General features: G+C 31.4%; 1 protein-coding gene across 1 annotated transcript in view; it reads right to left on the minus strand.

Annotated features, from left to right (window-relative positions):
• LOC130895242 (calpain-9-like) overlaps positions 1-21769 on the minus strand; it is a 51422-nt gene extending 29653 nt beyond the window's left edge. Inside the window, exons 1-2 of the mRNA XM_057802449.1 lie at positions 21599-21769; positions 18429-18741 (exon numbers count right to left, since the gene is read on the minus strand). Of these exons, the coding sequence (XP_057658432.1) occupies positions 18429-18693 (265 nt within the window). The 5' untranslated portion in view covers positions 18694-18741; positions 21599-21769. The remainder of the gene's footprint in view (positions 1-18428; positions 18742-21598) is intronic.
• Between the last annotated feature and the right edge of the window lie 390 nt (positions 21770-22159).

The following is a 22159-nucleotide window of genomic DNA, read 5'->3' on the forward strand; positions in this document are numbered from 1 at the left end:
AAATGTCAATTATTCTTAATTATAGAACGTATTCAATTAAAAAAAATATATCAAGTAGACCAAAATTTGATAGTAGTAAAATCTATTGAACTCGATTTGAAAGCGGAGCTTTTACATTTTATTAATTTCAACTTTAACTGCCCATATCTCATTAAAAACCTCTTCAATTAGTTTAAAAGAAGGAAAATTCAGACGTTTTCACCACTTTATTCACCATAATGTACTTCTAATTTTAATTATTAAACTAATATCAACATTAAATTAATTAATCCTAATAATATCCCAATTAAGCTTGAATTTTTAGAACCGTTGGTGTTAACACTACACCAACTTTCACAATTGCACTATCTGACGCTAGTTTCGATGAACAAGTTATCGTCTTCAGAGACAAATTTAAATCACGTGGAACATATGATGATACGTAGTGTTTTGGTTTCCGTTTCCAGTGTTTCGATTAGAATTTTCAGTAATTCGGTTTCAATTTTGAGTATTTCGCTTAGAATTTTCAGTAATTCGGTTTTTAATTCACAGTGTTTCCTTTTTTCAGTGTTTCGGTTAGAATTTTTAATAATTAGGTTTCAATTTTCAGTGTTTCGGTTAAAATTTTCAGTAATTCGGTTTCAATATTCAGTGTTTCGGTTAGAATTTTCAGTAATTCGGTTTCAATTCACAGTGTTTCCTTTTTTCAGTGTTTCGGTTAGAATTTTTAATAATTCGGTTTCAATTTTGAGTGTTTCGGTTGAAATTTTCAGTAATTCGATTTCAATTTTGAGTATTTCGGTTAGAATTTTCAGTAATTCGGTTTTAATTCTCAGTGTTTTCATTTTTCAGTGTTTCGGTTAGAATTTTTAATAATTAGGTTTCAATATTCAGTGTTTCGCTTAGAATTTTCAGTAATTCGGTTTCAATTCACAGTGTTTCCTTTTTTCAGTGTTTCGATTAGAATTTTTAATAATTCGGTTTCAATTTTGAGTGTTTCGGTTGAAATTTTCAGTAATTCGATTTCAATTTTGAGTATTTCGGTTAGAATTTTCAGTAATTCGGTTTTAATTCTCAGTGTTTTCATTTTTCAGTGTTTCGGTTAGAATTTTTAATAATTAGGTTTCAATATTCAGTGTTTCGCTTAGAATTTTCAGTAATTCGGTTTCAATTCACAGTGTTTCCTTTTTTCAGTGTTTCGATTAGAATTTTTAATAATTCGGTTTCAATTTTGAGTGTTTCGGTTAGAATTTTCAGTAATTCGATTTCAATTTTGCGTATTTCGGTTAGAATTTTCAGTAATTCGGTTTTAATTCTCAGTGTTTTCATTTTTCAGTGTTTCGGTTAGAATTTTTAATAATTAGGTTTCAATATTCAGTGTTTCGCTTAGAATTTTCAGTAATTCGGTTTCAATTCACAGTGTTTCGGTTAGAATTTTCAGTAATTCGGTTTTAATTCTCAGTGTTTTCATTTTTCAGTGTTTCGGTTAGAATTTTCAGTAATTCGGTTTCAATTCACAGTGTTTCCTTTTTTCAGTGTTTCGGTTAGAATTTTTAATAATTCGGTTTCAATTTTGAGTGTTTCGGTTGAAATTTTCAGTAATTCGATTTCAATTTTGAGTATTTCGCTTAGAATTTTCAGTAATTCGGTTTCAATTCACAGTGTTTCCTTTTTTCAGTGTTTCGATTAGAATTTTTAATAATTCGGTTTCAATTTTGAGTGTTTCGGTTAGAATTTTCAGTAATTCGGTTTCAATTCACAGTGTTTCCTTTTTTCAGTGTTTCGGTTAGAATTTTCAGTAATTCGGTTTTAATTCTCAGTGTTTTCATTTTTCAGTGTTTCGGTTAGAATTTTCAGTAATTCGGTTTCAATTCACAGTGTTTCCTTTTTTCAGTGTTTCGGTTAGAATTTTTAATAATTCGGTTTCAATTTTGAGTGTTTCGGTTGAAATTTTCAGTAATTCGATTTCAATTTTGAGTATTTCGCTTAGAATTTTCAGTAATTCGGTTTTAATTCTCAGTGTTTTCATTTTTCAGTGTTTCGGTTAGAATTTTTAATAATTAGGTTTCAATATTCAGTGTTTCGCTTAGAATTTTCAGTAATTCGGTTTCAATTCACAGTGTTTCGGTTAGAATTTTCAGTAATTCGGTTTTAATTCTCAGTGTTTTCATTTTTCAGTGTTTCGGTTAGAATTTTCAGTAATTCGGTTTCAATTCACAGTGTTTCCTTTTTTCAGTGTTTCGGTTAGAATTTTTAATAATTCGGTTTCAATTTTGAGTGTTTCGGTTGAAATTTTCAGTAATTCGATTTCAATTTTGCGTATTTCGGTTAGAATTTTCAGTAATTCGGTTTTAATTCTCAGTGTTTTCATTTTTCAGTGTTTCGGTTAGAATTTTTAATAATTAGGTTTCAATATTCAGTGTTTCGCTTAGAATTTTCAGTAATTCGGTTTCAATTCACAGTGTTTCGGTTAGAATTTTCAGTAATTCGGTTTTAATTCTCAGTGTTTTCATTTTTCAGTGTTTCGGTTAGAATTTTCAGTAATTCGGTTTCAATTCACAGTGTTTCCTTTTTTCAGTGTTTCGGTTAGAATTTTTAATAATTCGGTTTCAATTTTGAGTGTTTCGGTTGAAATTTTCAGTAATTCGATTTCAATTTTGAGTATTTCGCTTAGAATTTTCAGTAATTCGGTTTTAATTCTCAGTGTTTTCATTTTTCAGTGTTTCGGTTAGAATTTTTAATAATTCGGTTTCAATTTTCAGTGTTTCCTTCTCCATGTTTCGGCTGGAATGTTGAGTAGAAAATCAGCCCTCGTAAAGTAGAGATACAAAATATAATTCCAATCATATAAAAACAGGTTATAAGATAATAGAATTATCTTTAGCAATATGCAGGCTAGACATAGTTCCACTTGCATAAACAAATTATATCTGTAGCATATAATGAGGGTATACGATACGTAATTACGATGTTATTAAATGAAAATTATCTTATTCTATTTCCGTGGATTCAAGGAAACAAAAATACAAATACAAGTAACGTTATTTAACGTTACAACGGATTACTGCATAGCGATGCGTCGACATCGGATTTAATACTTAAATAACCATAGACGTCCAAAGATATACATTCATAAAATATACGAAATTATTTCGCTCAATTGTAATTTTTCAAATTTATTACATCAATTTGAATATTCCAAAAATCCTATCGAACTATTTGTTTTGCTAAAGTAGATCTTCGATATCTTCGACGATAATTGGTAATTGCATACACTAATTTTTTGTTTTACCCTCGTTGTATTGTTCCTAAAAAAGAACCACAACGTTTACCGTGTAGTTGACCAAAATTCTTTAGAGATACCAGTTGATTCAAGACATCTATCCTGATATCCATGTTGTTATTAGAAGTCTATGGTCTATAGCTATACGTAGAGTTTCTACGGAAGTTAAAAGTTGATTTAAGTCACTTAATAACAAGATGGTTTAGGAATTACATTTTGATAATGTTTCCTAAACATCTTGCTAGTTGTACTTCAACATTTTCAGTTTCTTGTATATCATCATTATTTTGCTATTTGTAGGTTTTCTTCAGACACATACTGCCATTTTGAGAGAGAAAATTTAGGGGATAAGTTACGCCAATGACCAAACAGAACACATAATTTGATTATATACAGTGTGTTAATAAAATTTTCCATGACACGTATTTTTTAATTTCGTACTTACTTTTGATGAGCCGATTCTTAACTCGTTGTTCGAATTGGCTTCGACAAACTGTGTTCCATGAATTTACAAGTAATTTTATTATTATTATTAGAATAGTAATTCATCCAAATGCAAATCTAAACGTACTTAACGAGACTAAGTGGTATCATAATATTTTATTATATACGTTTAGTTTATTTTCCTTTTTTTTTCAACTTCTAGCACAAGGATAGACATATTCTTATGTTCACGTATACACATTCAGTACTACAAGTCTGTGACCGTAAATCGACATTTTTTTTCAATACCGACGAACGTTAACGGCAAAAATATTAATCTGTTGTTGGAGTCGTGTGGTTAGAACGAATCCTTAAAAAAAGAAATACAAGAAGAAAACAGATCGTTTATCGTGAAGTTGAAATAGCTTAAGAGTTTTCACATTCCAACCGGATTTTGAATTCTTCAACTTACATAAAGTTTTTACTTAAACAAATGCTTATTCATAAGATATTAGCATATTGATAGCCGTTGAACGATTTATCAATTCTAAAAATATTGACAAATGTTTCGTTTTGAATTTTATAGATTTAATAGAATTCTTTCAAAATATTTTTCGTGTCACGTGAATAAATTTGAAATTTCTACTCCTTATAATTCAGTTTCGCTCCTATTCCACAATTTGATTGAGTAAGTAAATCTCAACTTTTCAACCAACTTAATTTGTGATACATATTTTTCATTTGACTCAAATTGCTTCAGATTTTTTATCATAGATGAATTTTTCATTTCCATATATTCTCTCTCATCTTTATTCAACTTTTTTTCAAGAATTTTTATATTTAAATCTATGTTTGTTGAAGTCTATGAATCCTCAATCTATTTCCTAAATATTGATATGTCTGCCCTATGTAAACACAATTAATACAAAGAGCCTGAATGTTTTCAACTACTGACTCAACGATCTTGGATTATAAAGGAGACAATTTGGATTTGCTGGTTAATATGTTCAAATATCACTTAAAATGATATTCAAAATGGATTCACAGTATTAAATATGAAAATATATGTCAAAATAATTGCAGAAATAAAAATATATTTAAATATGAATCAAACTCACTTCTTAATGAAGTTGAAAGTGTCAAATATTAGATTTTAATAATTTCTAATCACTTAAAATCCTGATGATGATAACCAGTTAGTTATCAAATTGCGATATTGTCGATCGTAAACAGGTTTTTATCAGCTTGAGCTTAAAAAAACATTTTCGGTTCGGTTAGCCGTGGATTCCCATCCTTCCCAGCCAGCGCTCTCTTTCCCAAAGTTTATTTTGAAAAGACTGTCTTCTTTTATAATAGGATATCTCCGTTAAAATGAACTGCATTAAGTGTTGCCAATATAACGAATTTTTCGCAAAACCTTGGAAAGTTTCCGAAAAATAAACCTCAGTCAAATAACTCGCCAGCAAGGCCTTTTTATGCCCTATACCAATGTTCCTACTGAGAGTGCAGGTCCCAAATATGATACTGAAGCTAGAGCAGATTAAACTCTCATAAAAACATTTTTCCTTCGTGCATTCTGTTCTTCTTTTCCAATTTCTACGTCTTCTACAGAAACCTTGTGCCATATAAACATCTGTGTCTTCACAATATATTTCCATGTATTTCATTTATTTTTTAGTTAAATTTTTGGATCATAGATAAAACCTTTTCCATTTATGCTTTGTGGTTTAAGATGGAGCCTGTTGTTGTTTGTATTTCTTCTTCTCTTATCATTATTTCTAATCTAATGTTTGAAAAAATGCAAATTGTATTAGTTTACTGACATAATCTAGTGAAGCATTTAACGAAATACTTGATGATATTAGAAATATAGAAAACTATAAGTTGTTTATAGACTGAAGTTATTTCTAGTATGTAATTTATTCATGTGTTAAGTCATCCATATTTATAAATAGGATATACGCTGCATTGTAAACAAAAACAAAATCATTTTTAGTTACATAACCGAGTTATATAAAGCGGAAAATAAGAAAAAATTTTACTATTAGCATATTTAAATCTTAACTCGTTGAAGCATCCAGACCAAGGATCGATAGTTTCGAAAACAAAACAAAAATAATAGTAGGACGAAACGCATTGGAAAGGAAGAAAAATATAATAAAAATGGAAGGGAAAATAATTTACTGGTGATTCGAGGTCGGGAAGGCGAAGGGGTTGAGTTTTTAAGGGTAAAAAACGGTTTATCTCGATTTCTGGCAATACTACAAGTTTTATGAAAGTTTTGTATTCAAACTTCTTTCAAATAACCTCAAAATTCAAGTAAACAATTCAAATAACCAAAATTTCACTTTCATCTTTTATAAAAAAACTTTTTGTTTCACTTTTTATATCCCAAATACATTGTATGTATTTGATTTGAAATTTTGATGTAATAATGAAAAAACACCCTAATTTTCAATCAAAAATTCACCCTTTAAAATGTTAATTTTAAAAAAAACCAGTGAGATTTTTGTTCGTTGAAATCTCTACTTTCTGATGGTGTGAAAAATATTATTACCACTATGGTAAATTTTCTCAGAAAAGTTGTCATTACCTACAACTTTGCTATTCAACACTTTTTTGCCCTTGAAAACTCACGCCTCCACCTTCCCGTCCTCAAATCACCCGTAAACTATTTTTCCTTTCATTTTTTTCATATTTTACTTCTTTTCCAATGGATTCCATCCTACCATTATTTTTTTTTTCACTATTTATAATTGTTTAATTCTTCTCCCTAGTCTATACGTTAAAAATAGTTAAATCATTGGTTTATTAAAACAAATATGACTCAAGTTATGCAAAAAGTTGAACAAAATTATTGTATTCGAAATATAAAAGTCATTGTGATCATTTTTTTTTATTAAACATGGTATATCACAACATGCGAAATGACGCATCAAATTTTCGATCAACGTTGATGACACGGCAACCGTTGTGGCAACATCGAAAGGGACAATGAAAATCCATTTTAATTACAGGTGTCAGTCTTGTGGAAAGGCGTGTCTAAACTATAGCACCGCGTGCGCATAGTTATGATAATAACATTATTGTAACTATCTCGCAATAAAGACTTTTGCTACAAAGGCATTCTCGGTCGGGGACTCCTCTGATCTCATCGGCATACAAATAATCATAATTCAGTACATAACAATGATACAATTTTATTCAGGACCGGTTTTCATAATTGTCTATATCTCGAGAATATGGTTAAGCTGGAAATTCAAAACGAGATACGAGGGTTGCTTTATAAGTTTTGAGATATGGCAACGCTGATGTCAAATCTGACATTGCCGCCATAAATTTTGACATTTGATGAACGTATTCGGAACGTGTTGTCACGGAGCACTTTGACGCAAATGGAGCATCATAGAACGATCAATTCTTAATGATACACCAGCATTTGTTTACTAGAAGTGTTCGAAAAAATTAGGGAAATCAATAGATTACGACAACGCGAACTCCCACGCATCAGCTCAAACAAAAACAGTCAAAACATCGTATTGATGGGACTTTCGCCATTCAATCATTGTTTGGCAACGAAAATAAATTGGTCAACATTTTTCTCTACCAGAAGATTGAAGGCTACACTTGAATATTGTATCATCATTATCCAAGAGTTTAAGCTTTCATTGTTTGGGGTTATGGAGTTCTTCGCGATCTTCTGCAATCTCCTCTACACTTTTTTGATTCTAAGGAGATGCCAATAAAGAGAGAAATGGTTTATGGTCAAAAAATTGTTAAAATTTGTAGACGAAAGCTTGAAAAAACTAAAATATAAAAATAGAAATAACTAAATAAAGATACAAATACAATACAATTTCAATATACACAAGAAAAGCTTAATGAGTAACAAAATTATGTATGTAGCATGCCCGGAATTAAATATTAACATTAGAATAGAATTAATTTAAAGAATAGAAGGCATTTTCCAGTAAATCTGCGCTTAAATTATTGCAAATTGCGGGAAAATATCGATTTCATTTCAATTGGGAAATGATTGTGCATTTTTTTTGCATCGTAAAGTATTGAACCCTGAACGTGGAATAGGTAGGTAAGTGTAATCCGCGTTCCTAAGTGGATACTCGTGCAATTTTAGTCATACATTGAGGCGTTAACTATTTTTTTTTGAAAACAAGCTTAATTACTTTCACTAGTACAGTCCAAGTATTTGTATAAAAGCAAATCATTCTTATTAATTAATTATTAGCTTCTTCCTAGTAACTAATATACTTTCGAATATTTAAATTACAGTCCTTTTGTTTTCTTTTCGGTCTGGTACCATCACTTTAGTTTTTTATTCAGATGTAGTCCTAGATATTCAATATTTTTCTTATATGGGATCATCCCAATGTTTAATGGGAAGATTTTCTTTTACACTATTCATTAGTCCAAATTTCTATTTAGTTTATTGAATTTTGAAGATCGTTAACCGCTTCTCCAATAGTAAATATGACAATATCCCTTTCTCTTTGGTTCTAGAAGTTTATTTCTTGTTAAAATATTAAGTCGAGTTTCTATACACATTTAGTATAATAAATACACGGTATTTTTACAATATTAACAACTCTTCTCGTAATTTTACATACTAGAAACGTGTCAGAAATGTCACAGATAAAATTCAAATTATTATCTATGGTCGCGAATATTTCGTTGGGTGTCTGGTCGTTTGTATGATCAGGAAGTTAGTGTGTGGTCTCGCACACAGGTATATTACATCTTTGCTGTTATTTCAAATAGACGTAAATCACGCACGTTGATTCCACTATAATATATTTATAGTTCAGTTTCATATTGATATAAAATCTTTGTTTTCGTCTAGATACGTTTTCAACAGATCTTCGTACAGTCGCGTTCCTTTAGACAAACTTACTAGTCGAGCCGCAGCTCGAGGACGTTAATTTTCAGTTTCTGCTTAGAAGAATAGATCTGGTAGAAGGGCTGTTCGTTTCCTTGCCCTGGTGCAGTCTCATATTGATATAAAATCTTTGTTTTCATCTAGATACGTTGTCTACAGTTCTTCGTACAGTCGCGTTCCTTTAGACAAACTTACTATTCGAGCCGCAGCTCGAGGAAGTTAATTTTCAGTATCTGCTTAGGCTTTAGTTTATGAAGAATAGATTTGATAGAAGGGTTGTTCGTTTCCTTGCCCTAATGAAGTATTATATTGATATAAAATCTTTGTTTTCATCTAGACACGTTTTCTACAGTTCTTCGTACAGTCGCGTTCCTTTAGACAAACTTACTATTCGAGCCGCAGCTCGAGGAAGTTAATTTTCAGTTCCTCTTTAGACTTTAGTTTACGGAGAATAGATTTGATAGAAGGGCTGTTCGTTTCCTTGCCCTGGTGCAGTCTCATATTGATATAAAATCTTTGTTTTCATCTAGACACGTTTTCTACAGTTCTTCGTACAGTCGCGTTCCTTTAGACAAACTTACTATTCGAGCCGCAGCTCGAGGAAGTTAATTTTCAGTATCTGCTTAGGCTTTAGTTTATGAAGAATAGATTTGATAGAAGGGTTGTTCGTTTCCTTGCCCTAATGAAGTATTATATTGATATAAAATCTTTGTTTTCATCTAGACACGTTTTCTACAGTTCTTCGTACAGTCGCGTTCCTTTAGACAAACTTACTATTCGAGCCGCAGCTCGAGGAAGTTAATTTTCAGTTCCTCTTTAGACTTTAGTTTACGGAGAATAGATTTGATAGAAGGGTTGTTCGTTTCCTTGCCCTAGTGAAGTTTCATATTGATATAAAATGTTTGTTTTCATCTAGATACGTTTTCTACAGTTCTTCGTACAGTCGCGTTCCTTTAGACAAACTTACTATTCGAGCCGCAGCTCGAGGAAGTTAATTTTCAGTTCCTCTTTAGACTTTAGTTTACGGAGAATAGATTTGATAGAAGGGTTGTTCGTTTCCTTGCCCTAGTGAAGTTTCATATTGATATAAAATGTTTGTTTTCATCTAGATACGTTGTCTACAGTTCTTCGTACAGTCGCGTTCCTTTAGACAAACTTACTATTCGAGCCGCAGCTCGAGGAAGTTAATTTTCAGTTCCTCTTTAGACTTTAGTTTACGGAGAATAGATTTGATAGAAGGGTTGTTCGTTTCCTTGCCCTAGTGAAGTTTCATATTGATATAAAATCTTTGTTTTCATCTAGATACGTTGTCTACAGTTCTTCGTACAGTCGCGTTCCTTTAGACAAACTTACTATTCGAACCGAAGCTCGAGGAAGTTAATTTTCAGTTCCTCTTTAGGCTTAAGTTTACGGAGAATAGATTTCGTAGAAGGGTTGTTCGTTTCCTTGTCCTAGTGCAGTCCCATATTGATATAAAATGTTTGTTTTCGTCTTGATACGTTTTCTACAGATCTTCGTACAGTCGCGTTCCTTTAGACAAACTTACTATTCGAACCGAAGCTCGAGGAAGTTAATTTTCAGTTCCTCTTTAGACTTTAGTTTACGGAGAATAGATTTGATAGAAGGGTTGTTCGTTTCCTTGCCCTAGTGAGGTTTCATATTGATATAAAATCTTTGTTTTCATCTAGATACGTTGTCTACAGTTCTTCGTACAGTCGCGTTCCTTTAGACAAACTTACTATTCGAACCGAAGCTCGAGGAAGTTAATTTTCAGTTCCTCTTTAGGCTTAAGTTTACGGAGAATAGATTTCGTAGAAGGGTTGTTCGTTTCCTTGTCCTAGTGCAGTCCCATATTGATATAAAATGTTTGTTTTCGTCTTGATACGTTTTCTACAGATCTTCGTACAGTCGCGTTCCTTTAGACAAACTTACTATTCGAGCCGCAGCTCGAGGAAGTTAATTTTCAGTTCCTCTTTAGACTTTAGTTTACGGAGAATAGATTTGATAGAAGGGTTGTTCGTTTCCTTGCCCTAGTGAAGTTTCATATTGATATAAAATCTTTGTTTTCATCTAGATACGTTGTCTACAGTTCTTCGTACAGTCGCGTTCCTTTAGACAAACTTACTATTCGAACCGAAGCTCGAGGAAGTTAATTTTCAGTTCCTCTTTAGGCTTTAGTTTACGGAGAATAGATTTTGTAGAAGGGTTGTTCGTTTCCTTGTCCTAGTGCAGTCCCATATTGATAGAAAATCTTTGTTTTCGCCTTGATAAGTTTTCTACAGATCTTCGTACAGTCGCGTTCCTTTAGACAAACTTACTATTCGAGCCGCAGCTCGAGGAAGTTAATTTTCAGTTCCTCTTTAGACTTTAGTTTACGGAGAATAGATTTGATAGAAGGGTTGTTCGTTTCCTTGCCCTAGTGAAGTTTCATATTGATATAAAATCTTTGTTTTCATCTAGATACGTTGTCTACAGTTCTTCGTACAGTCGCGTTCCTTTAGACAAACTTACTATTCGAACCGAAGCTCGAGGAAGTTAATTTTCAGTTCCTCTTTAGGCTTTAGTTTACGGAGAATAGATTTTGTAGAAGGGTTGTTCGTTTCCTTGTCCTAGTGCAGTCCCATATTGATAGAAAATCTTTGTTTTCGCCTTGATAAGTTTTCTACAGATCTTCGTACAGTCGCGTTCCTTTAGACAAACTTACTAGTCGAGCCGCAGCTCGAGGACGTTAATTTTCAGTTTCTCTCTAGTCTTTCGTTTACGAAGAATAGATCTGGTAGAAGGGCTGTTCGTTTCCTTGTCCTTCTGTATATCAATGTGAGTTGACATCTCCACATTAGAAACTTTTTTCTTTTTTCTACGTTATTTCTAACTCTTTAACTTGAATCCTTAGTAAGTCAAAACCTCTACAACTTTTTCTTTGGTCTTCATCTTATCCAGGTTCTACTAGTGATAGTTCAATAGTGAAATACGTTAATTCTTAGGTTAACTATTAGAAACACTAAGAATATTGAATACCACTTGACATGATGCAAGACAATGCAAGACGCAATCTTTCTAAATGATGAATGAGTTTCTGATCTGCTGATAGTACGTCTCTAGCCAAGTACTTCTCAGTTATCTCATGTTTTATTTTTTTTTTTGAGAGTTTCAAATGTTTTTCTACTAATTTTTGTATTTTTTCTATATCTAAACTAATGTTTTCCTTTGATATATCTTGTTTCTTTTATTTAGCTTTATTATTTTAATTTTGAAACAGTCCACAAAATATTAAATGAAATTTAAGGTTACAAAATTGTTATTTTTACTTATCGAAGTTTGATTAGTGGTAACCTCGAAGCAATTGCAAGAGACTCGCTTAATGTTAAGCGACGTGCAAGAAATTGCATGCACGTTGTCTTGCATCATGTCCAGCGGCCTTAAAGTACTAAACAAATTTCGATGACAATTCGATATGGTCTCGTTGATTCGGTATATTTTTGATTTGGCTTTTAAAAAAACTGTCAAATATAATGAAAATAGTGACATGACATAATCAAAGTTGTATGATACGAATAAAACGAAAGAAAAACCACAGTTACCTGGATTTTCTAACGTTAATAAATTCTTAATGCAGATGATGTACGTTCTTTACACCATAAGAAATAACTAATTGCATATTTATTAGCTGCAACTATCAGCTACTAATATTTCTCGCTGTTATTTCGATTTATTACTTTCTGTTTATATATATTGGATTTATTTGCGTGTTGCTACGTTTTATGTTAATTCGTATTTTTCTCCTTTTCTCACATTTGCAAATTCGATCAGATAACAAAATATATCTTCGATTAAATCGTTTTAAATGTTTAATTCTACGAGAATAATCCTGACCTGTGACCTAAAGGTGACGGTAGTTGCTTGAAAAATCAGATTAGAAAGATAGAATCCATACAGCATAAACTCTAAGTTTAAAGACTCCAGAAAATCCATAAAGCGGTACTGAAAGATCGTCAATTGAAAGTGCGTGAACTAAAAGACATAGTAGACATTACAAAAAGTGTGATACATCGCATATAAATTGAAATTTGGATATGAGAAAGTTGTGTACAAGATGGATGCTGCGTTTGCTCATACTGAAAAAAAAACAACGTCGTGAAGATGTTTCCATCGAGTTTTCGAGACGTTTTATAACCATGAATGAAACGTGGGTACATAACTTTACACTCGAAATAAAATAACAACTAAAACAATGGACTGAAAAGGGTGAATCGGCTCCAAAGAAGACAAAGACTGTTTCATCTGCTAGCAAAGTCATAGCGTCGGTTTTTAGGGATAATTTTCATTGAATATCTTGAAAAAGGAACAACTATCAACGGCGAGTATTATTACAACGTTTGAGCGAAGAAATCAAACAAAATGGCCACATTTGGGTAAGAAAAAAGTCTTATTTCATCAAGACAAGTTTGAATTTCTATCTCATACACTCTATTCGCCAGATTTAGCCTCCTCCTATTCCCAGACTTGAAAAAATGACGAGAGGATCTCGGCAGTTAATGGTTATTTTGAGAAGCTTGAATATTCTTATTAAAAAATGATTTGGGACAAAACTTTGTGTTCTCTTGTGTCTAAAAAGTAACAAGACGCATAAATTCAAACAACAGAATTTTCCCATAATTGTTGTGGGCACAGTTTAAACCACGGGCGTTTAAAACTTTTTCTAAAGAGTTGGTAATCTAGATTAATATAAGAAATGACAGACGCATGTTATAAACACTTCCTATATATGTGGCTTCACATTTACCTCGCACCTTTCGCTTTGAACTCATAAATTGCCTAAAGATGCAGTAACTTAAACCATGCCTTTTACTTACATCTCGCGGTTATAAGCGCATCCAATTCATATCAAAATGTATTCATTTTAATATTAATTATTTCCTTTAATTTCTATATCAGGAAATTTATCATTTTTGATGATAGGAAGCTCAGTTTATGTTACCAAGACGATTTCTTGGTTGAGGTTAAATTGGTTGGTTAATTTTGAGTGTTAATTCAATTGATTTAATCAATAATCAAGAATTTATTTGATTTATATAATAATTCTACGACTTTTTATTTTCCCTGTATGAATCATCACAATTTTTTATAATCTATTTAATTGTACAAACTCTCAGTATATTAACGCTACTCGTACTTGTAAAATGTTTCAAATAGAATATTTTTTCTTCCTTCGTCGATTTAAACATCAGATAAAAATTTGTTTTATTTGATTTCGACGCGTATATAACGTTGATTAATACGAAAAGGTTATTGGGCATTAATAAAAGTCTTAGAAAGCAAATTCCGGACTGGGTATTTCTTGGTTAAGTATTGATATCAATGTGTTAAATCAAAACCATTTATTAATGTCTTTATTCTCTCAATCTCATTAACGTAATGATAATTCTTAAATACATTTTTAGTTCATATACATTTTCTATTTGTATATCTCTTCAAATGTGCAATAAAATATAGGGTGTTTCATATAAAAAATGTGAATTTAATATGGGATAGCACAACCTGTAAGATTGTGATCTATAACATAAAACAACTCTCTTCAATCTTGGTTAAAACTAGAGCTTAATCCATACTTTATAAAATTTAGTTTACTTCAGTTTTACCCAAAAGGCCCACAGTGGGCAAAAACGACAAAAATCTGGCCAAAGTTGTAAAATAAAGGTTTTTGATTTGGGATATTTTTGTTCTGCAATGTTTAGTGGGGTAATAAAAACTGATTCCGGGCGTTTTCTGGCCCTCCACAACATTCAATCGAATTATCAGTGAGTGATTCAGAATATCTCTTATTTATGACCATAAACTCTAACCTCAATAATTTCAACATCACAAAGAATTGTTTATATTTCCTACTTATGTCATATTTGTAGATTGTCACTTTTAACTTCGTCTTTAATTATTTATTTTAATCTTATAGTAAACGATTTTATAATTATTATTATATACGATCAGATTTAGTATTTAAGGTAGTTTGTATACTTATATTGGGTTCTTAATAGTTTGATATTCATCGAATAGCTAATCAGATTGATAAATTGTTTTCTTTTTAAGAAAAATGTGAATTGAGTTATTAAACTAAGGGCAGTCTGAATGTAACCGTTTCAGGTAGCATTTCAGTTATTAAATTTGGTGCTTTGAAAAAATTGCTCCAAGAAGTGCACAGTTTAAAATAAGTGTCTCGTCTACAGTCGTTCAAAATTTCTTGTCGTATGATGGTCTATGAAAAATCGAAGAATTGGCAACCTTGAATATAATGCACGGTTATTTTATTAACAATTTTTTAATATGTTTTGAATTGAATATTCCTGAAGTTCTTCAGAAGCAGTTTCAACGACTCAGAAGTAGCTTTTTTTCTTACTGTATCCACATATAATTGATGAAGTACAAGTCATATTGAACATCCTCAATTACGTCGGTCATATTGACTTTCAGAAAACGTCAAAGGAAACCTTATAAAGGTAACATAGAAATTGTGATTAAAGGAAATACAGACAGTGAAAACGAAACGATTTATTCGGTGTCCAAGGATAGTGACAACGACTGCTAATATCGTAGACTTAAGTTTAGTTTATAAACATAATTCGGAATGAAATCTATATTTTAATAAGTGCTATTTCATTTATTTGTTTTAATAACCAATTTACACTGCTAACAATCAATTCCGTTATTTTTTTTATCAAGATATTGGACACGGAATTTTGATTTCCGAAGAATCATTGATTAATTCGTTAAAAGCGACCCAATTTTCACCTACATGAGGCATTTGCACGTGATATATTCAATTCCTTTCAATAAATTTTGATCTTCGATTGCGGTTTCACGTGAAAATTCACAATAAACGGTTAGATTCCCTAGATGACGACATTCAGACTTATTCTTCCGTAAAATCGTCGTTTATTTCACCTTTACCGGAATTATTTAATCGCGTATTACCTTTTCGAAATACCTAAAAATAAAGTAATTGTCGATTCCAAGTAGGTACGCATGATCAATGTCACTTGTTGTTGTTGCGGATGTCTGCCTCTACTCTAGCGAAACATAAATATACACCAACAACGATTAATTTGCATTCAATCCAACTTAATTCATTCATACTTGTCTTTTAACGTACTTAACTTAACATATCGGGATGCGAATATTATTAAAAAAAAAATATGACAGTGATAGGGAAGTTTTTGGTAGTTCATAAACGAAAATACGACAAAAGTTTTTCGCGCACGAATCACTTTGAACCACATGATCGTCCGTTTGACTAGACTTGTCGCCATCGTTTTATTATATATATATAGAGTACAAGAAATCTGTACACACATTGTATATAACTGAATCTGCACTTACTCAGCTCGTTTCCGTAATTTTTGTTTTTGAATGTTGAATCAAATTATGAAAAATTGAATCTAGGATTTACCGAAGTTTGCTCAACATTCGCTTTCTTAATTATTCACGAGTAGTGGCTTCCAAACTTCAGAATATAGGTTCCATTTGGAATTCGCGTTGGTTAAGGTACCTTAGGAACATCCCTCGCCCCTATAACTTCATTTGGATAAAGAGCTGTAGCTACATCTGGCCAAAATACAAAATATCCTTCTGGATGATTTTTCTTTATTTTAATTTCAATTTTGGTTTCATTTATTGCTTTTCAGAATCTTTGAGTACCGATTTTGTTTGTTTCTTAACTAAATTCTGTTCGTTTAGATTGTTGCTTACATATTTCTTATCTATTTTGAGTTTTCTGCTCAATTTTTGCTTTTCTCTTCTTTTTTTAGCATTTTTTCACTTTTCTCTATTAAAAATTCTGATAAGAAATTAATATATTCGGTTTGATCCTCGTAATTCAAAACCCTTGGCGTATAATATTTTTCTAATAATAATTAATTCCACATAAATCATTATATCATGATAATCTTTGATCAGGATAGGCGGCATAATGAATAGCCACAAAAGAAATTATTCCTTCGGGCATGGACGTACTAAGATAATCGAACTGGTTAGTACCACCTCTACGACTCTAATATTTTCATATGAAGAAGTACTTTAATTCGGCTTATACGATGTATTCATAGTCAATAACTTTCGATTTTTCTTAGATGCAGAAAAAACTCAAAATAGTAGCTTATTCAGTTTGTTTTCCCAGAATAACGCAACAGTTCAATAACCATAATTGGCTAAGTGATCGAGGACCTCAACGCGCCTATTCAGAATTTTCTTCTGGTACAATTGGTGTCCTTCAAATCAGTCGAGACCATTATGAACCAGGATGATTTAGTCAACTATTCCACGTAGATTATCACCTTACAATTTGCAGTTAAAGTAAAATCAGTTGTCATCATCAACCTTGACAGTGCAATGGAACAAGATTGGCTGTGAAAAAATTGATGAATAAAGTCATAGAGGCTACAAACAAGGAGAGATTCCAACGGATTTGATTTTAAACGTTCACAATTTCCGGTACGTCTGGCCTTTGCGACAACCATAAATAAATCGCAAGGAATCAGCTTGGAGATTGAGGCAGTACGAGTCAGCTATTATATTATAGAAATGTGAATGTTTATAGTTTGAACGACAGTTTCATAACATAACTGTTAACGTTGTGGTTGAATAGAAAATATCTTTACGGGGATAACTACCTTATTTCTACATAATAAACCACTTTAATTACTAATTATTAATAAACTAATGAAAATTACTTTATTTTTCAGCTCCGATAGAGGGAAACGGTTAATACACGTTTAATTTCACATTCTTCTCGTCGATATTTTCATTGCACCGTTACAGTTTTGAAATAAATCTTTTTATAAAGAAAAAATAGACAAAGTTTTATGCTACAAAAGCATCGTTCGAAAGAAAAACCTAATAAGAAGGGCACATCTCTTAGAAACTCTAATATCAAATAGACGAGGATTCACAAAATATGTTACCCAGAGGAAAGTGAAATGCGAGATAATTAATATAGAAAATAGAAGAGAAAAAAGCTCCATAGACAAATGGACTTTAATAGTCAATCTGTTCGATAACTGAATAATTTCGTGAGAAAATTTACGAAGAAAAGTTCAGTATGGAAGAGGAAAATGTTGACAATACAGCCAGTACCTCAAGAGCTCCGAAGAGGTACGAAGATTTATTTTGAAAAAAAGAAAAGAAAAACCAGGAAATATTGCAGAAATTGCTTCTTCTTCTTAGCGTTTCGTATCAAATCTTCTTGAGGTTGGCGATCAGCATGACAAAACTATCTTGAGCTAGTTTAAATAAATGTCTTGCTTTTCTTAGAAATTGCTATAAATAGAAAAAAACAGATGATATCTGAGCCTCGAATTTCGATTCTTACGGACTCTAAATTACTCGTAATTCCCTAAACACCTCCAGCGTTTACTGATGTATCCATATTTTAAAAGCGACTAGTCATAGAGCGCCGTGAAACCTAGGTTTTGACATACTTAAAAAGGAATCTTTTTTTATCAGTCTTCCGAATCTTTTACTTAGATTAGGACCTTTAGGTTCCCTTCTACTTTATCCAACCACATTTCAATCATTCCGGATGTCCCAGTAAATTAAATTTACTTAACTCTGAATTACTTCTTGGTATTCAAACGTCTCTATCTTTCATTTATCTCAGAATTTTCTTTTCAAACTTCAATGAATCCTTCAAAACCAACAGTTTATATAGAACCTCGGTCTCCTTCATCACACAGATCCTTTTCGCTCAAACACACCTTCTACTTTTCCTCTTTGTCTATGTCCGTGTGAACCTTACTTAACTCTAAATTGCTTCTCCAAATATCAAACTTCCACAAATTTTCATACAAATAATTAACTCACCAATATGTCCGTTGTTTTTAACGTGTCCATTTTGAGGGAATATGGAACTATGACCGCTTTGGACGAGTCCGTTGTGATTGGTATGTCCATTGTGAACATGATTGTGATTATTATTACAAACATTGTGATTGTGATGTCCGTTAAAACCACTGATACCATTCGATGGGAAATTACTGTGCACTACGTGGCCGTTATGGCTGTGGTTTCCTTGATAATTATGATGACCAAGTCCTCTGACTACTGTTTGAGGCATGGTGAAAATCATTTAATGTTTCACTATTGATATTACATCTTAGCTAGGAGATCCAGCGGTCTGCAACAAAAAGATTAGAATAGAAATTTTATAGGCAGTATCATAGAAAAATATAAAAATGTTTGAGCATATTTAGAAAAAACTGAATGTTAATTTAAATAAAAACGATTATCTCGATAAATTTTCTTTGTTTTTATTGAACACGCAAGACAGTCATGCAGGAATATTACGAAAAAATGAGATACCTACGATTAACATGGTCTGACTGCTATCGATAATTATTAGTAAGAAAAAATTACAGTTAGTAAAAATGAACGAGAAAAAATCAACGGAGCAAAAAAGCTACTGCCCGGTCCCTACTAATAGAACTATATAGAGCTAGAATAAATATAAAGGAACTTGAACCATACGTTTTAATTCAGCTACTTAAAATTTTACAGTAGTCAATGTTGATGCAAAGTCTTCCAGCAGGATTTCTACATATCATTTTATTTTTCAATCTAAACACTTTGTCATTATTTTGGCATCAATATCGCAATTTCTCATGTCTTTGGTATTACCTCATCTCTATCTATCAATTGGTGGATTTAGTTCAAAGATCAAATCAACCATCAAAGCCAGAGACCTTTGGTAAACAGTCCTAGAAGAAAAAAAACCAACAACCTCCATAAGTTTCGTATAAATTTCGTTATATTCATCGTTTTTTTTGTTTTGTATTATTTGGGCTACTTCTTCCTTATTTAATTGCTGATATTTTTTTTCTTTTCGAGGAATCATCAAATGATTTGTGATTATTTGATAAAAAACATTCACGAGTCACCACTGATCGGACTATCTTTCTATTACAACGATTAGTATTCCAATAACATCTTTCCTCTGAATGCTTATTGTCAATTGTCTTCGATAAAAATCACTTTTATTGTTTATTTTATTGTTATATATCTTCATTACGACTTCTTATGTTAATCTATCGATGTTAAAATCTTGTGTATATGTATGTACCTTTCCAAGTGTTTCGAATTTTTGATAGTCATTGCATTTAATGTTATTGCGATTTACATTCTCGTGTTGTTGGTTGTTGGAAAATATCAAGAAACGACGTGATCTTGTCTTCAAAATAGTTTGCGGTGAAAGTGCAAGAGCAAGCGAATAAGTTTGCACAGATTGGTAAAGTCAAATGGATAGTTACGACGATGGAAGATGGAACTCTTCACCAAATATCTTCCTAACAAGACATTAACATTCAAAAATGAAAAATAACCACCAACGATTCTGTTTTGTACAAATGGTACAAATAAATAAATCCATAAATGTTTGGCAAATCAAAAGAAACCTAGTTGCTTTTTTCTTTCCGCAGATAACTGCATAGCACGTATTTTCCTCCAGCAAACCGTTTCTTCTATCAATGTTTTACAAGAAATGAGGATGGTAGATAAAGCTTGACGTAATTCAACATCAAATGCAGTGAAAATCTGCTTTAAAGCTCGAGGTTTTCCACTACAAATGCAAGAAATCCTGCAGAATGTATGTCTCACATAGAAATTAGTTCCGAAGCAAAGAAAGCTGTTTGGAGGATGATGATTTCTATTACTTATAAAAGATTAACAATAAAATTGATGAAGAAAGTGTGAATAGTTTGAAACAAACAATAGTGACCTTACTACGTAAGATAATAAATGAATCAGGATAAATTTCTTCCAGATTTTCATTTATTTCATTATTTTGCGTCAAAAATGAATTTTTTTTTACTTTTCATACTTCATTTCACCTACAATCGCTACATACATACCCCAAATCTATTCTAGAAGGTTTTTGAATTGCTATATATCGTATACAGCTAAATACTTTTTTAACAAAATCAAACGAATTCCACAAACCGGCGTATTAAACAAATTTTAGACCAATATGACTGAACAGGATCAGCTTTATGGTCAATGTCGTGGACGAGTTCGTGATAATATAACTGGAACCTAATATAGTGTGTTCATTAGTTGACGTAACTTGCTACATCGTTCTTTCTCATTCGGTAATCATAATTGAATTTTAAGTACTTTTTAAAACGATCAATTCTAAATAGTGCACCAGCATTTGTTTTACAGAACTATATTTCAGTCAACTTATTAGATAAATTTCTTTAATTTCTTATTTATTACGTCTTTTGACATATTAATGCGTCTAAATGTTCTTGATCTTAGATCTTTTCTGTTTTAAAATGAGTTTTTTTAATAATTTTTGAAAAAAAGATAAAATTTGACGTTTCTTTAAGTCTTTATTAGATAATAGATAAGATAAGTGTAAATATTTGGTGGCTATAAATTAATTTATTTCATAATAGTTTTGGCTTTAACACATGTTGTATCTAATTAAATTTATTTGGAAACAACTTCGTTGATGGTTTTGTACAGTTACGTCAGGGACAATTTTGACATCGCCGGTATAATATTAGTAGAATTTGTGATGAAAATAAATATTTCAATTGAAATCGTAGCTTATAGCAATAGATTTTAATTAATAAACAATAAAAATAATTTGATTTCTGAAGATGGTAATTTGGTTAACGAAACGTAAATCATATAATGTAATTGTGACTTGGTTTATCGTATTTTGATCAAATTTGGTATTGATCAAAAAATTTTCATGAAAGTAATAATGAATGATGTTTTGTAAATCGAAAGACGTTTTGTTGAAAATCAATCATCTCTATTTCAATAGATATTCGATTCTAGATATCGTAAAATCGATTTTTTTTCAAAATTTTGTAAAAATGTTCTAATTTACTATCACTCCTAGTATTTTATTACATAATCTTTATTATTAGAGTACAAACTTTGATAGTTTTTATTTATTTCAAAAAAATCCAATAACAGAATAGTTTTATTTCCGGAATCAAAATTATTTTTTATATATAACGACTTACCGGTCTAAAATGACGAAAATTCATAATAATATAGTCCAGAAAACGTCTATAAATTATACCAAAACTAACACTATAAAAAACAATCATTTGTTGGTTAAAGACGCACGCGAGATTCCACGATCGTTTTCAAAGCGTTGCGCTATGTAAGCGACGACCATCACCGAAACACTTAAAGAAAACCACAGTTGTTTTCAACAGCTAGCCTAGAATAAACGCGCTGTTGCCATATTGCACTATATTTCTTCAAAAATAGGATATCATATAAAATCTATAAGATTCGTTTTGAATATATTTTCTGCATGAATATAACTGCCAAAAATATAAATAAAACGCTGATAAGCAGCCGCATTTTGTTGGAGTACCAGTACCAGAATAGTCCCAGAAATATCTGGCCTGACCTAGAGATGGCGGTAGTTGTTTAATATTTCTTTGGCTGCCATCAATAGTGAAGGTTTTAAGAGAATTTCTAAACATCGTTATGTTTTGAAAGGCATTAGCCCAACCAATATAAAATTAATAGTAAAATATTGGGTAGCAGCGTTTAAACGAGACTGTACGATT

Source organism: Diorhabda carinulata, chromosome 6 (genome assembly GCF_026250575.1).
Source record: "Diorhabda carinulata isolate Delta chromosome 6, icDioCari1.1, whole genome shotgun sequence".
NCBI lineage: Eukaryota > Metazoa > Arthropoda > Insecta > Coleoptera > Chrysomelidae > Diorhabda > Diorhabda carinulata.